Here is a 14,874-nt window from a genome sequence, read left to right on the forward strand (position 1 = left end):
TGCGCCAGCCGGACCCCGCGGCACCCCGACTCCCCGCGCGACAGGGCTCGGCGGCCGCCGCTTCTCACCCGGTCTTCGCGGCCACGTGGGGAAAGGAGGGGCGCACGGCCGTCACCCAGGGCACCGCCTCTAGCCCTTCCGGCCGCCGTACGCGCGCAGGCGCTGTGGCACCCTCCGTCGGCCTGCCTGAGCCCCGTGAACGGCTCACGAGGTAACTAAGGGCGATTGCGAACCAAGGTAAAGCCAACTAGGCCACCTGGTGCGCGACGGTGGCATCTTTGCCTCCCTTTCCGGGAGGCTCACTGTGGTTGCCGCCCCGCTCCCCAGAGGGAAATTTATTGCCTCCGGAGCGTCCGCCCAGAAGAAGCGGGCAGCGCGCTTGCGCAGAAGAGCCCGGCAGCGGCGGCCCACGCCTGCGCACCAGGACTCGGCGGCGGCTTGCGCCTGCGCGGCGCGGCGCTGCGGAGACCGTTGGTTCATTTGCATGTCCCCGCCTCGCGCGGCGGCGGCGGCGGCGGGTGAGGAGCCTAAGGCGGCGGCGGGGGCGGCTCCGCGCGCGGTGGTCTCGGGGTGAGGCCCGGGCCCTGGCGTCGTCGGTGGGTGGGTCCCGGGGTGGGAGGCACGGACTCGGCCTCGGGGGCCCGCCCCGGGCTCCGTCATGGCGTCGCAGGCTCGGCCCTCTGGCTGCGGTGGTGGCCGCGTCCCAGCTGGGTTGGCCTGGGTGACTGGCTGCGGCCTCCGGGGCCCGGCGCCCCCATTTCCTCGCCCTCAGACGCGGGGAGACGGCGGGCCGCGTCTAGAAAGGCACATTGGTTCAGTCGTTCATTCATTCCTCCCGAACTCTGGGTGACCCCCGGTCGTGAGGATTTAACGGCGCCCAGCGCTGCATCGGGCCCTTCCTCTCTTTCGAACCGGTTCAGCCCCCATAGCAGCCCGTTTACTAGCTGCCCATTCCATAGTTGGGGAAACGGAGGCACAGAAAGCTTAGGATCGTGTGATTTGAACCTGGGTCACCTGACCCAGGACCCCTGCTCTTCTCTAGCAGAGAACGAGGGGGCGCCCCAGGAAAAGGGCTGGAGGATGGGACGAGGGGGTGGTCGTGATGGGAAATCGACCCTACAGACTGCTTCTTGAAGGTAGAGGTTTTTGCGAGGCCGGTATCTTGATGGTTAAGGATGCAGCCCCTGGACCCCTAAATGTTGCCTCTTAATTTTTTACTCATTCTTCGGGGCTTTGGATGCATGAATACCCTCTTCACCAAGTTCAAGTCTGGGCTGGCTGATCTTGAGTGGGTGGCCGAGTGTGTCTCCCTTTGCCTCCACATCCTAATGTCATTCATAACAGGACCCGCCTCGTCAGTGGGTGGTTGCGAGATGGTGCAAAATGAACTCTGTCACTAATTCATTGTCACTCGTTGGAGGTCCCGCCACTCAGCTGTCGAGAGGCTTCTTTAAAAAGGAAGGAAATTCTCAGAGCCTCTGTGCCCTGCCAGGTTTGTAAAATGGGAAAAGAGCCATCCTGGGCTAGGCGCAGTGGCTCATGCCTGTAATCCCAGCACTTTTGGAGGCCGAATTGGGTGGATCACTTGAGGTCAGGAATTCAAGACCAGCCTGGCCAACATTGTGAAACCCCATCTCTACCTAAAATATAAAAATTAGCCGGGTGCGGTGGCAGTCGCCTGTAATCCCAGCCACTCGGGAGACTGAGGCAGGAGAATCGCCTGAGCCTGGGAGGCGGAGGTTGCAGTGAGCCGAGTTCGTGCCACTGCACTCCAGCCTGGCAACAGAGAAAAATCTCCAAAAAGGAAAAAGAATGATCCCTTCTTTCCTAACCACGATTTGAGGGTTGTGGTCCCACCCTTCCTACTCTGCTATGTTCAGTTATGTGTGTCGGTTGACACCTTCCTCCAGCAGATAGGACTGCTTTTACAGAGCTGCTTTTAAGGGCTTCTGAGGAGATGGGCTCAGAGAAGATTTGTCTTGCTCGTTTTCAGCCAGTTTACAACTGTGAACTTCGTGAGGGCAGAGGCCCCCCCTTAAAAGGGTCCAACCAAAGCAAGTGGATCGCTAGAGGTCAGGAGTTCGAGATCAGCCTGGCCAACCTGGCAAAACCCTGTATCTACTAAAAAAAAAAAAAAAAAAAAAAAAAAAAAAAAATTCCAGCCTGCCTCTGAAGTACCATGCGAGGATTATAGATTACTGCCTCCTTACTTCGAGGATTAGGCGAAATAGAGCAGATTCTGTGAACGCACAGTTGTCATTCTTTTTTTTTTTCCCTTGAGACAGAGTTTCGCTCTGTCTCCCAGTCTGGAGTGCAGTGGCATGATCTCAGTTTACTGCAAACTCTACTTCCTGGATTCAAGCAATTCTCATGCCTCATCCTCCTGAGTATTTGGGATTACAGGCACATGCCACTGTGCCTGGCGATTTTTTTTTCTGAGACGGAGTCTCACTCTGTCACCCAGGCTGGAGTGCAGTGGCGTGATCTAGGCTCACTGCAAACTCTGCCTCCCGGGTTCAAGCAGTTCTCTTGCATCACCCTCCCAAGTAGCTGGGATTACAAGTGCGTACCGCCATGCCTTGCTAATTTTTGTATTTTTAGTAGAGACGGGGTTTTGCCATATTGGCCAGGCTGTTCTTGGAACTCCTGACCTTAAGTGATCTGCCCACCTCAGCCTCCCAAAGTGCTGAGATTACAGGTGTGAACCACCACACCCAGGCTGAATTTTTTGTATTTAAGTAGAGGCAAGGTTTCGCCATGTTGCCCAGCTGGTCTGGAACTCCTGAGCTCAGGCGATATGCCTGTCTCGATCTCGCAAAGTGCTCGGATTACAGGCATGAGCCACCTCGCCTAGCCCCAAGATGTTACTCTTAGTGTGTTTTTTTCTCTCTCACCATAGGGCAAAATAACATGGCAGCCAGACGAATTACACAGGAGACTTTTGATGCTGTGTTACAAGAAAAAGCCAAACGATACCACGTGGATGCCAGTGGTGAGGCTGTAAGCGACACTCTTCAGTTCAAAGCTCAAGGTAAAATGAAGTAGTGTTTTGTTGTTGTTTTGGTGAGGGTGTATCTTAGGGCCAGGGCAGGAAGAGTTCAATACCTTGGACAAACAATACTACTTCTGATACTTACATCATTGCTTTCCTTATTTAGGAGGAGATATTTTTGTGTCTGTGTGCATGTGTGTTTGTGTTTGAGATGGAATCTCACTCTGTTGCCCAGGCTAGAATGCAATGGCATGATCTTGCCTCACTGCAACCTCCGCCTCCTGGGTTCAGGCAATTCTCCTGTCTCAGCCAATCAAGTAGCTGGGATTACACGCATCCACCACCACGCCCAACTGTTTTTATGCATTTTTAGTAGAGATGAGGTTTCACCATGTTGGCCAGGCTGGTTTCAATTCCCTGCAGGGATTACAGACGTAAGCAACCATGCCCAGCCCAGATAATGGTTTATATTTTGGTTTGGTTTAGTTTTTGAGACATGGTCTCACTCTGTCCCCCAGGCTGAAGTGCAATGGTGCAGGTATAGCTCACTGCAACCTTGAACTCTTAGGCTTAAGCCATCCTTTCGTCTCTGCCTCCCAGAGTGTAGAATTATAGGCATGAGCCACTGCACCTGGTCAGGAGATAAGGTTTTTATATGTCAGTCATCATTATGCAGATATCTGGAGCTTCTCCCCAACCCACCTCAGGACAGTTTTTGTTTGTTTTGAGATGGAGTTTTGCTCTTGTTGCCCAGGCTGGAGCACAATAACAGGATCTCAGCTCACTCCAACCTCTGCTTCCTGGGTTCAAACCATTCTCTTGCCTCAGCCACTTGAGTAGCTGGGATTACAGGCACACACCACCACGCACGGCTGATTTTTGTATTTGTAGTAGAGATGAGGTTTTACCACATTGGCCAGGCTGGTCTTGAACTCCTGACCTCAGGTGATCTGCTCTCCTCGGCCTCCCAAAGTACTGGGATTATAGGCATGAACCACCGAGCCCAGCCCAGTTTTGTTTTTGTAAAATAGATATGGGATCTTGCTGTGTTTTTCAGGCTGGTCTTCAACTCCTGGGCTCAAGTGATACTCCCACCTCTGCCTCTGGCGTGTTGCAATTACAGGTGTGAGCCATGCACCCAGCTCCGAGACAGGTTCTTGGATCCATTTCCTGGCTCCATCCCCATCACCACTGCCCAGGTTTAAGCTCTATCAGTTCTTACCTGGATAATCACAACAATTTCCTTCTGCAGCATCTCTCTGTTTCTGGCTTCATTTCCCTCATATCTACCCTTTATAGAGATGGTCCACAGATCTATTAGTGCCAGCCTCACTGAGCCACTGCTCTGCTTGGACTCTGGGGCTCCCCACTGCAGGATACATCCTCAGAGGTGTGCAGGAGCAGTCAGGTCACAGTATGAACAAGTCAGGAGGGCATGGGGCCACCTGTAGAGCTGCCGACTTTAGGACCTGCCTGAAGACATTCCTGTTGGAAAGTTTTGACACACCATCCCAGCAGAATCAAAAAGAGGGCCTGCACTGATCACAGGATGGCATGAAGGGTCCTTCGTTTCCTGCCTTGCACCTCACATTGAGGGCTGCTGTGCTGCCTGCTGTCTATGCTTTGAATTCCTCCTGTCCCAGCACTGCCTGGTAAATTCCCTCAGGCACCAAGACAGCTCACAGGTGCCTTCCCCCAGGAAGCCTCAGCATGCCTTGAGGCTGATTTGGTTGCCCTTTCCTGCCCCAGGGAAGTACGTGTACTCAGTCCTCTGCCTGCTCCTCTGGGTAGCCAAGACAGTGCTGCTCCCAGGTGGAGGAAGTCTCCTGTGTTGGGTGAGTAAATCTTTAAGTGTTTGGATAGGAATAATAAACATGCTCTGGAACTGGAGAAAGCGAGCCTCAGAGATTATCTTCATATCTTGAGTTTTCAAAAATTACATGAGTAGTACACACAAACATTCCTGTTATAAAATATTGTAACAGGCCAGGTGCAGTGGCTCACACCTGTAATCCCAGCACTTTGGGAGGCTGAGGGGGCGGATCACAAGGTCAGGCATTCAAGAGCAGCTTGACCAACATGGTGAAACCCCATCTCTACTAAAAAAATACAAAAATTAGCCGGGCGTGGTGGCGCGTGCCTGTAATCCCAGCTACTCAGGAGGCTGAAGCAGGAGAATCACTTGAACCGGGAGGTGGGGGTTGCAGTGAGCTGAGATGGCGCTGCTGTACTCCAGTCTGGGTGACAGAGTAAGACTCCGTCTCAAAAAAAAAAAACAATTAAAAAATTGGAACAAATAAGTAAAGATTAAAATAAAAGTAATCTTAACTGCTTGCGTATCCATCTTAGGTATAACTGTATCTGTGGTTTTTGTGCATTCTTTTGTTCTTTTAGTGTAATGCGTATATATGATGCTGAATATTTGTTTCATTTAGATGGAGATGTAAATATTTGTTCAACTTTACCTAGAGACTCAAGCACCAATACATATATTAGTTTCTTTAAGAAAAATTAGGCCGGGCGCGGTGGCTCAAGCCTGTAATCCCAGCACTTTGAGAGGCCGAGGCGGGCGGACCAGGAGGTCAAGAGATTGAGACCATCCTGGTCAACATGGTGAAACCCCGTCTCTACTAAAAAAAAAAAAAAATCAGCTGGGCATGGTGGCGCATGCCTGTAATCCTAGCTACTCAGGAGGCTGAGGCAGGAGAATTGCCTGAACCCAGGAGGCGGAGGTTGCGGTGAGCCGAGATCGCGCCATTGCACTCCAGCCTGGGTAACAAGAGCGAAACTCCGTCTCAAAAAAAAAAAAAAAGAAAGAAAGAAAAAAAGAAAAAATAGGGAGCTGGGCACAGTGGCTCAAACCAGTAATCCCACCACTTTGGGAGGCTGAGGCAAGAAGATCACTTGAGACCCGGAATTACAGACCAGTCTGGGCAAAAAAGTGAAAGTCCATCTCTACAAAAAAATAAAAAGTTATCTGGGCACAGTGGCATGCGCCTATGGCCATAGCTACTTGGGAGGCTGAGGCAGGAATTTTGCTTGCGCCCAGGAAGTTGAGGCTGCAGTAAGCTGTGTTTGCATCACTGTACTCCAGCCTGGGTGACAGAGTGAGACCCTGTCTCAAAAGCAAAAAGATGGCCAAGTGCAGAGGCTCTCACATGTAATCATGGCACTTTGGGAGGCCAAAGAAGGCAGATCACCTGAGATCAGGAGTTAGAGACCAGCCTGGCCAACATAGTGAAACCTCATCTCTACTAAAAATACAAAAATGTGGCTGGTGCCTGTAATCCCAGCTACTTGGGAGGCTGAGGCAGGAGAATCGCCTGAACCCGGGAGGTAGAGGTTGCAGTGAGCCAAGATCACACTGCTGCACTCCAGCCTGGGTGAGTGAGACTCCATCTCAAAAAAAAAAAAAAAAAGAAAGAAAGAAAGATAAGGGGGCCTCAGGTGGGAGAGGACTAGAAACCTAGCAGTATGCTAGGTGGTTCTGGAAGATTTTTTTGTTGCAAAGCAGTCTATGGTTTAGCCTTTCTCTGTTTCTCTGCTCTACTCTGAACTTTTCCTCTCCTCATAAAGGGTATCAGAAAATTCTCTTGAGTAGAATCCAGCCATCATTCTCTGTCTCTCGTGATCCCTCCCTAATCATGCCATCAATACTAATCATTAATAACTGGGTTATAACAGTGGATTTCTTGCTGGAACATCCACATCTGTGCTCACCTCCTTCAATCTGTTCCCTGCACAGCAGCCAGTGAGGTTATCCCTCACTTAGAACTCTACATTGGCCTTCTGTCTTACCCAAAGTAAATTCCAGAGTACCAGTGAAGGCCCGGCTTGGATCTGGTACTCCTTCTCCATTAGTGGTTCCCTAACTTTGCAGCATGTTAGAGTCATCTGGGGGCTTTTTAAAAACCCTGAAGCCCAGGTCACACCCTTATTAAATAAAGATGTCTGGGGAGGTGGTCCCCTGGGGACTCCAGTATCAGAGTTTGGGAGCTACCTTCCTACCACTTGGCCTTTTGTTCCCTCTGTTCCCTCCGTCTACACTGGCCCCCTACTGGCCCTATCTTGGGGCCTTGTCCTCATTCCCCCTCTGCCTGGAAGGCTTTCCTTTGTAACTGTACAGTCTGGCCCCTCATGCCAGACCACTGCTGCTAGATAGTGTGTCAGAGCTACCCGCCTTGACCAACCTGTCTCAAAAGTTCATTGCATCCTCAGGTTCCCACCTGCCTGATTTTTCTTCTTGGAACTTACTTGCTTCTGATAGATTTCTGTATATTGTTTGGCTCTCCCAACTGACAAGTTTGGGAGAGTTCTTGTTTTCTTGCTGTAATGCAGTGTATGCACATAGTAGGTGCCCAGTTTGTACTTGCTGAACAACTGAACTAGGATTTATACATGACTTTGGCTTCCTGTGGCCTCTTAACCCATTACTATTTTCTGGCACTTCTTTCCCATTCATTTGATTTTTTTTTTTTTTTTTAACTAGGTCATTGATTCTGATTTAAAAGCTAGAAAGAAAGGCACTCCATGAAAACTCTCCCACAGACCCACTGTTCCCATATGCCTGTAGTTCACTTCTGTTTCTTGCCTCTTACAGAGTTTCTCCATGTGTGAATAAGCAAATGCAAGTACATCTTTCCCTCCACCCTTTTTTCTTTTTTTTTTTTTTTTTTTTTTTTTGAGACGGAGTTTCGCTCTTGTTAACCCAGGCTGGAGTGCAATGGCACGATCTTGGCTCACCGCAACCTCCGCCTCCTGGGTTCAGGCAATTCTCCTGCCTCAGCCTCCTGAGTAGCTGGGATTACAGGCACACGCCACCATGCCCAGCTAATTTTTTGTATTTTTAGTAGAGACGGGGTTTCACCATGTTGACCAGGCTGGTCTCGATCTCTTGACCTCGTGATCCACCCGCCTCGGCCTCCCAAAGTGCTGGGATTACAGGCTTGAGCCACCGCGCCCGGCCCCCTTTTTTCTTTTTGACAGAGACAGGGTCTTGCTGTGTTGCCCAGGCTGGTCTCAAATCTCCTGGACTCAAGTGATCCTCCCACCTCAGCCTCCCGTAGTGTGGGAATTATAGGTTTCAGCCACTGTGACTGGCCCATTTCCCCTTTTCTACACGGAGGAGGACAGAAGTAGGCACTGTTCAGTTTCCATCACGGCTTCTTTTGATGTATCTTGTTAAGCTTCTGCCTTCCTGCCTGCCTGCCTCAGTCTGTGGTTTTTCAGCTCCAGAGAGAGGATTGATTGGCCTCGCAGACCTTTCTAAGGGATGGGTTCAGTCAGCTTTGGGTCAGCTATGGTGGGTGTGGTAGTAGCTGTGACTCCTCCAGCCTCACAGTGGTACTGTGATCTGAGACTCCTCTAGGAGGCAGTGAAGGCAGGCAGCCCCAGTAAAACCTGTCTGCTCTAAGATAGAAGTAGAAACACAAGTGTTAAAGTTGCAGTAAAAATATCCAGATTATTTGGGGACCAAACGTCCTTTCCTCAGTCTAAAAGAGGGATTGTCAAACCAGATGGCTAGAGAGGAGGGATCTGAATGAGCGAGGGCTGCTGGTGGCAACTTAGAGAGAGTCTGTGTCCTGCTGCTGGGCTGCTGCTGCCCATCCTGGATTGACTGTCATCAGGGCAAACTCAGGCTTGGTGCTTGTAGGTCTCTTGTTTCAGTAAGTAGTTGATCTAGGTTTAAAGTGACATCACACACTTTTTTTTTTGGTGATAGCAAACATCCCATTTTCTGAGGAACCACACACATTTTAAATGTTGGCAACAAACACAGATTGGTAGAAAGCACTGAGGTGTATAAAGCACTTTTGCTACCTGGTGATCATGGACTGTCTGTTTGCATCTTCTGGTCTAAAGTACCTTTTGCATGTTTTATTTCAGATCTCTTAAGGGCAGTCCCAAGATCCAGAGCAGAGATGTATGATGACGTCCACAGCGATGGCAGATACTCCCTCAGTGGATCTGTAGCTCACTCTCGAGACGCCGGAAGAGAAGGCCTGAGAAGTGACGTATTTCCAGGGCCTTCCTTTAGATCAAACAACCCTTTTATCAGTGACGACAGCTACTTTCGCAAAGAGTGTGGCCGGGATCTGGAATTTTCTCACTCTGATTCCCGGGAACAGGTCATTGGACACCGGAAATTGGGACATTTCCGTTCTCAGGACTGGAAATTTACGCTCCGTGGTTCTTGGGAGCAAGACTTTGGCCAGCCGGTTTCTCAAGAGTCCTCTTGGTCACAGGAGTATAGTTTTGGTCCCTCTGCAGTTCTGGGGGACTTTGGATCTTCCAGGCTGATGGAGAAAGAGTGTTTGGAGAAGGAGAGTCGGGACTACGATGTGGACCATCCCGGGGAGGCTGACTCCGTGCTCAGGGGCAGCAGTCAAGTCCAGGCCAGAGGCCGAGCTCTAAACATCGTTGACCAGGAAGGTTCCCTCCTAGGAAAGGGGGAGACTCAGGGCCTGCTCACAGCTAAGGGAGGTGTTGGGAAACTTGTCACCTTGAGAAATGTGAGCACAAAAAAAATACCCACCATGAATCGTATTACTCCTAAAACTCAGGGCACTAACCAAATCCAGAAAACCACTCCAAGTCCTGATGTGACCCTGGGGACCAACCCAGGGACAGAAGATATCCAATTCCCCATTCAGAAGATCCCTCTGGGGCTGGATCTGAAGAATCTTCGGCTCCCCAGAAGAAAGATGAGCTTTGACATCATAGATAAGTCTGATGTTTTTTCAAGATTTGGGATAGAAATAATCAAATGGGCAGGATTCCACACTATAAAAGATGATATTAAATTTTCCCAACTTTTCCAGACTCTCTTTGAACTTGAAACAGAAACCTGTGCTAAAATGCTCGCCTCATTCAAATGTTCCTTAAAACCAGAGCACAGAGATTTTTGCTTTTTTACTATCAAATTTTTAAAGCACTCTGCTTTGAAAACACCCAGAGTTGATAATGAGTTTTTAAACATGCTTTTAGACAAAGGTGCTGTGAAGACCAAAAATTGCTTTTTTGAAATCATAAAGCCCTTTGACAAGTACATAATGAGACTTCAAGATCGGCTTCTGAAGAGTGTCACACCTTTGCTTATGGCCTGCAATGCCTATGAGCTGAGTGTCAAGATGAAGACTCTCACTAACCCCCTGGACTTGGCTCTTGCCCTGGAAACCACCAATTCTCTCTGCCGGAAGTCTCTGGCCCTTCTGGGGCAGACATTTTCCTTGGCCTCTTCTTTCCGGCAAGAGAAAATCTTAGAAGCTGTCGGCCTCCAAGATATAGCTCCCTCTCCTGCTGCATTTCCAAACTTCGAAGACTCCACTTTGTTTGGTAGAGAGTACATAGACCACCTGAAGGCCTGGCTGGTCAGTAGCGGGTGTCCCCTCCAGGTTAAGAAAGCCGAACCAGAGCCGGCCCGAGAGGAGGAGAAAATGATTCCTTCTATCAAACCTGAAATTCAGGCCAAGGCTCCGAGTAGTCTGAGTGATGGTAAGGAGAACAGCCAAAGTTTCTATTTGCTGCTTTTCGTGTTTTTTTGGTAATGTCTTTCTTCTATTCGAGATTTTTTTTTTTTTATGTGGACGCTCTAGCCAATTGGAAAGAAATGAGGATTTTAGTAGAAAATGCACATTGGCTAATATATGTCTGCCATTCATTCTGTGAGTGTATATTAGGAATCTGCTGTGTACTATAGAAGTCTTTTTTTTTTTTTTTTTTTTTTTTTTTTTTTATGACAGGGTTTCACCATGTTGGTCAGGCTGGTCTTGAACTCCTGACCTCAGGTGATTCACCCGCCTTGGCCTCCAAAGTGCTTGGATTACAGGCATGAGTCACCACGCCTGGCATATAGAAGTCTTTAGGCTAGGCACGGTGGTTCACGCCTATAATCCTAGCACTTTGGGAGGCTGAGGCAGGCAGATCACTTGTGGTCAGGAGTTCGAGACCAGCCTGGGCAACACGGTGAAACCCCGTCTCTACTAAAAATACAAAAATTAGCCGGATGCAGTGGTGTGCACCTGTAATCCCAGCTATTTGGGAGGCTGAGGCATGAACCTTGAACCCAGGAGGCTGAGGTTACAGTAAGCCGACTTTGCGCCACTGCACTCCAGCCTGGGCTACAGAGTGAGACCCCGTCTCAAAAAAAAAGTCTTTAGACAGCCAGGTGCGGTGGCGCACGCCTGTAATCCCAGCACTTTGGGAGACCAAGGCGGGTGGATCACTTAGGACCAGGAGTTCAAGACCAGCCTGGCCAACATGGGGAAACCCCATCTCTACTGAAAATACAAAAACTAGCTGGGCGTGGTGGCACACACCTGTAATTTCAGCTACTCAGGAGGCTGAGTCAGGAGAATCACTTGAACCTGGGAGGTTACAGTGAGCAAAGATGGCACCACTGCACTCTGGCCTTTTGAGACAGAGCAAAACTCTGTCTCAAAAAAACAAAAATCTTTAGACATGTTTAGGTCAAATACCTCTCTGGGAATTTGGTAGAAAGCTGTGGCCATTGCCAGAAAAAATGCTCATCTATTCATACACAATTTTACCTATCCCTTCTGGGGGGTTTGTACCTTTCTGCAGCCAAGGTTAACCCTTGTTCCTTTTTTTTTTCCCCAACCTTTGAAAGAAAGAAGACTTGACTTTCTTTCTTTGTTTTTATTTTTTGAGACAGGGTCTTGCTCTGTCACCCAGTCTGGAGTGCAGTGGCATGATCAGGGTTCACTGCAACCCCGACCTCTCAAGCTCAAGTGATCCTTCCACTTCAGTCTCCTAATTAGCTGGGACTACTGGTGTGTACCACCTTGCCTGGCCAATATTTTTTGGTATTTTTTTTGTAAAGAACCATGTTGCTGGTCTCAAACTTGTGAGCTCAAGTGATCTGCCCACTTCAGCCTCCCAAAGTGCTGGGATTATAGGTGCGAATCACTGTGCCTGGCCTAGAACCCTTGTTCCTATGTGTCCCCACAAGGTATTACTAGAAGGGAGAAAAAAAACACTGAACACTGTCTCTGAGGAATCCCCAGGCTCCTGAGGAAGAAAATCGCTAAGACCAGTCACTGGTGAGCCAGGCGTGGTAGCACATGTCTGTGTTCCCAGCTACTCGGGAGGTTGAGGAGGAAGGATTGCTTGAGGCCAGGAGTTCAAGGCTGCAGTGACCTACGATTGCATCTGTGAATAGCCATCGTACTCCAGCCTCTGGGGAATATAGCATCACCCTGTCTCTCAATAAACCAAAACAAAAAAACGATCACTCCTTTGCTAGAATTAAAGTGACATAGGAGAGGCCCCAGCCCAGCCTGGAGAGTTGGGGAGGTTGTTCCTGAGCTGTATTGAGGGATGCACAAGGACCAGCTAGGTCAGGCGTCCCCAAACTTTTTACACAGGGGGCCAGTTCACTGTCCCTCAGACCTTTGGAGGGCCGCCACATACTGTGCTCCTCTCACTGACCACCAATGTTAGAGGTGCCCCTTCCTGAAGTGCCGCGGGGGGCCGGATAAATGGCCTCAGGGGGCCGCATGCGGCCCGCGGGCCATAGTTTGGGGACGCCTGAGCTAGGTCATTCCACATAGCAACTTTTCACCTTACTCACTTTTCTAGACTGGCTAAAGTTGATGCATCACTTAAGTACACCTGCTAGTTAGCAGTCATCATTGGCTTTCTGGGGAGAGGAAAAGGCCAAGGAGGAGAATTAGAAGCGATGAGCTGTTTGGTTTCCCTCTTCCTTCTTCCTGAGCACCCAGAATGGACTCTCACAGCCCAGACATCCCAGAGGTCATGAGCATACATGGTAGCCATGCTGTCTTAACTCTTGTGATAGAGACAAAGCACTTTTCCCACTGATGTAGTTTTTACCTTCCATTGCCTCCAGCGCAGTGGAGAAGTGTCATTTGTTCCTGACATTCTTTGCTCCTTCACCACTCTCCTAAAGCCCCAGTGGCACTAGACACTGGATAGGTCCCACCACATACAGGTGGCCACACCTATTCCTAGAGAGGGGTCCTTCCAGAAGCAGGCTCAGGGCTGAAGGGACGCTACTTCCCAACCCCTGACAAAGTGATGGGTTACTGTATGAAGAAGGAAGAGTCACCCATAACCTCAAGTGGCTATAACCCACCCACTTACCTTCCCATAGCCTTTGATGTTCCCCATGTTTTCCTGCAGCTGCAGGCAAGCTGGACTGAAAATGCTACCTCCTGCTCTTCTGCGTGATTGCCAGAAAGCCCTCTTCTGTGTTTCGATAGCATTTGCTACGTTGTGATAATTGATCTAATGTAAATTACCTCACCGTTCCCTTGATGCTGGACTCAGGCTGCCTTTTACTAGAGATTTCTAAAGCCAGACAGACCTGGGTTCACATGTAGTTGGCGTCTGCCAGCCTCAGTTCCATGTCTGGATAGGGGGATAGCTGGCAGCAGAGCCCACATCTCATGGGGCTGCCCTGCTGCTGCTTACGTTCCTGTTAAAAATGCTGAAGTAGGCCAGGCATGGTGGATCACGCCTGTAATCCCAGCACTTTGGGCGGCTGAAGTGGACACATCACCTGAGCTCAGGAGTTTTGAGATCAGCCTGGCCAACATGATGAAACACTGTCTCTACTAAAAATAAAAAATTAGCCTGGCGTGGTAGCACACTCCTGTAATCCCAGCTACTTGGGAGGCTGAGGCAGGAGAGACGCTTGAACTCGGGAGGTAGGAGTTGCATTGAGCTGAGATCGCACCACTGCACTCCAGCCTGGGTGATGAGCGAAACTCCGTCTCAAAAAAAGAGAAAGAAATGCTGGAATGACCTCTTTGGTCGAATGCATTGGTTATTACTATTAGTTTTATTTTTTAAATTCTCCTTGAAAGGATACATTCTCAGGAGTAGGATTGCTGGGCCAAAGTTGTGACCTACTTTCTGACCCTTGCTCATGGTCATCCTAGCTAAAGATGATGCAAGGGTCCCCAAACTTCATTGCTGACTTTAAACCTCAACATCTTTTGTAAAATCATGTAAAACTAATAGTTCTGTAAAAGGAGAGCCATGAAAAAAAGCCACTTTCATAGGGGACATACTTGGAATAACATGGCAGTTGAAGGATTTACTCGTCATGTGTGAGGAGCTCACACTAGTGTTTAAGCTCAAAGCTGGAACACGGCCACAGGCGGGACAGGACTGTGCCATCATTTACAGAACAAACTGGAAAAACCTCACTAGGTCAGCAGTGATTTTAATTGAATGGCTGAACAAATAGACCATTTTGTGCTTTTAAAACCAGCCAGTTATCAGGAAACTAATCCATCTTACCATTTGAAGAAATATGTTCTTCCTTGTTGCTGGCAGCATTGTAAATTTAAAGTCATATTCGGGCGGAGGAAGCAGGTGCGTGAAAAAATTAAAAAATTAAAAAAAATTAAAGTCATGTTAGAGGAAGTTCACACTTTAAAAAATGTTTTAGGCAGGGCATGGTGGCTCACGCCTGTAATCCCAGCACTTTGGGAGATAGAGGAAGGCAGATCACTTGAGCCCAAGAATTGAAGACCAGCCTGAGCAACATGGTGAAGCCTCATCTCTACAAAAAAATAAAAAAAATTAGCCAGGCATGGTGGCACACGTCTGTACTCCCAGCTGCTCAGGAGGCTGAGGCAGGAGAATTGCTTGAGTCCAGGAGTTCAAAGTTGCCGTGAGCTGTCATCAGACCACACTGCACGCCAGCCTGGGTGACAGAATAAGATCCTGTCTCAAAAAAGAAAAAATTTGTTTCTTATACATTCAGCAGATATTTTCCTTGAACACAACTTGGATCATTGACCTTCTTTGTTAATTAGATAAAAATTTTTTTGTAAATTTACATATTTTTCCTATTACAAAACACAAGTATTTTTTTTAAAGATAAAGCA

At 48.9% G+C, this 14,874-nt stretch overlaps 1 protein-coding gene across 6 annotated transcripts in view; it reads left to right on the forward strand.

The window, feature by feature from the left end:
- The first annotated feature begins 59 nt into the window (after positions 1-59).
- Positions 60-14,874, forward strand: part of SUGP2 (SURP and G-patch domain containing 2) — a 45,233-nt gene continuing 30,418 nt past the window's right edge. For 3 of the 6 annotated variants that reach the window (XM_074384356.1, XM_074384357.1, XM_074384358.1), the window contains exons 1-3: positions 784-1,492; positions 2,900-3,031; positions 8,879-10,486. In XM_074384356.1, the coding sequence (XP_074240457.1) occupies positions 1,384-1,492; positions 2,900-3,031; positions 8,879-10,486 (1,849 nt within the window). In that variant the 5' untranslated portion in view covers positions 784-1,383. Of the gene's footprint in view, positions 571-783; positions 1,493-2,899; positions 3,032-8,878; positions 10,487-14,874 lie in introns of those variants that run through there. The other 3 variants (XM_074384359.1, XM_074384360.1, XM_039465443.2) reach the window with 2 other exon arrangements.

The sequence above is a fragment of the Saimiri boliviensis genome, chromosome 14, assembly GCF_048565385.1.
Source record: "Saimiri boliviensis isolate mSaiBol1 chromosome 14, mSaiBol1.pri, whole genome shotgun sequence".
NCBI lineage: Eukaryota > Metazoa > Chordata > Mammalia > Primates > Cebidae > Saimiri > Saimiri boliviensis.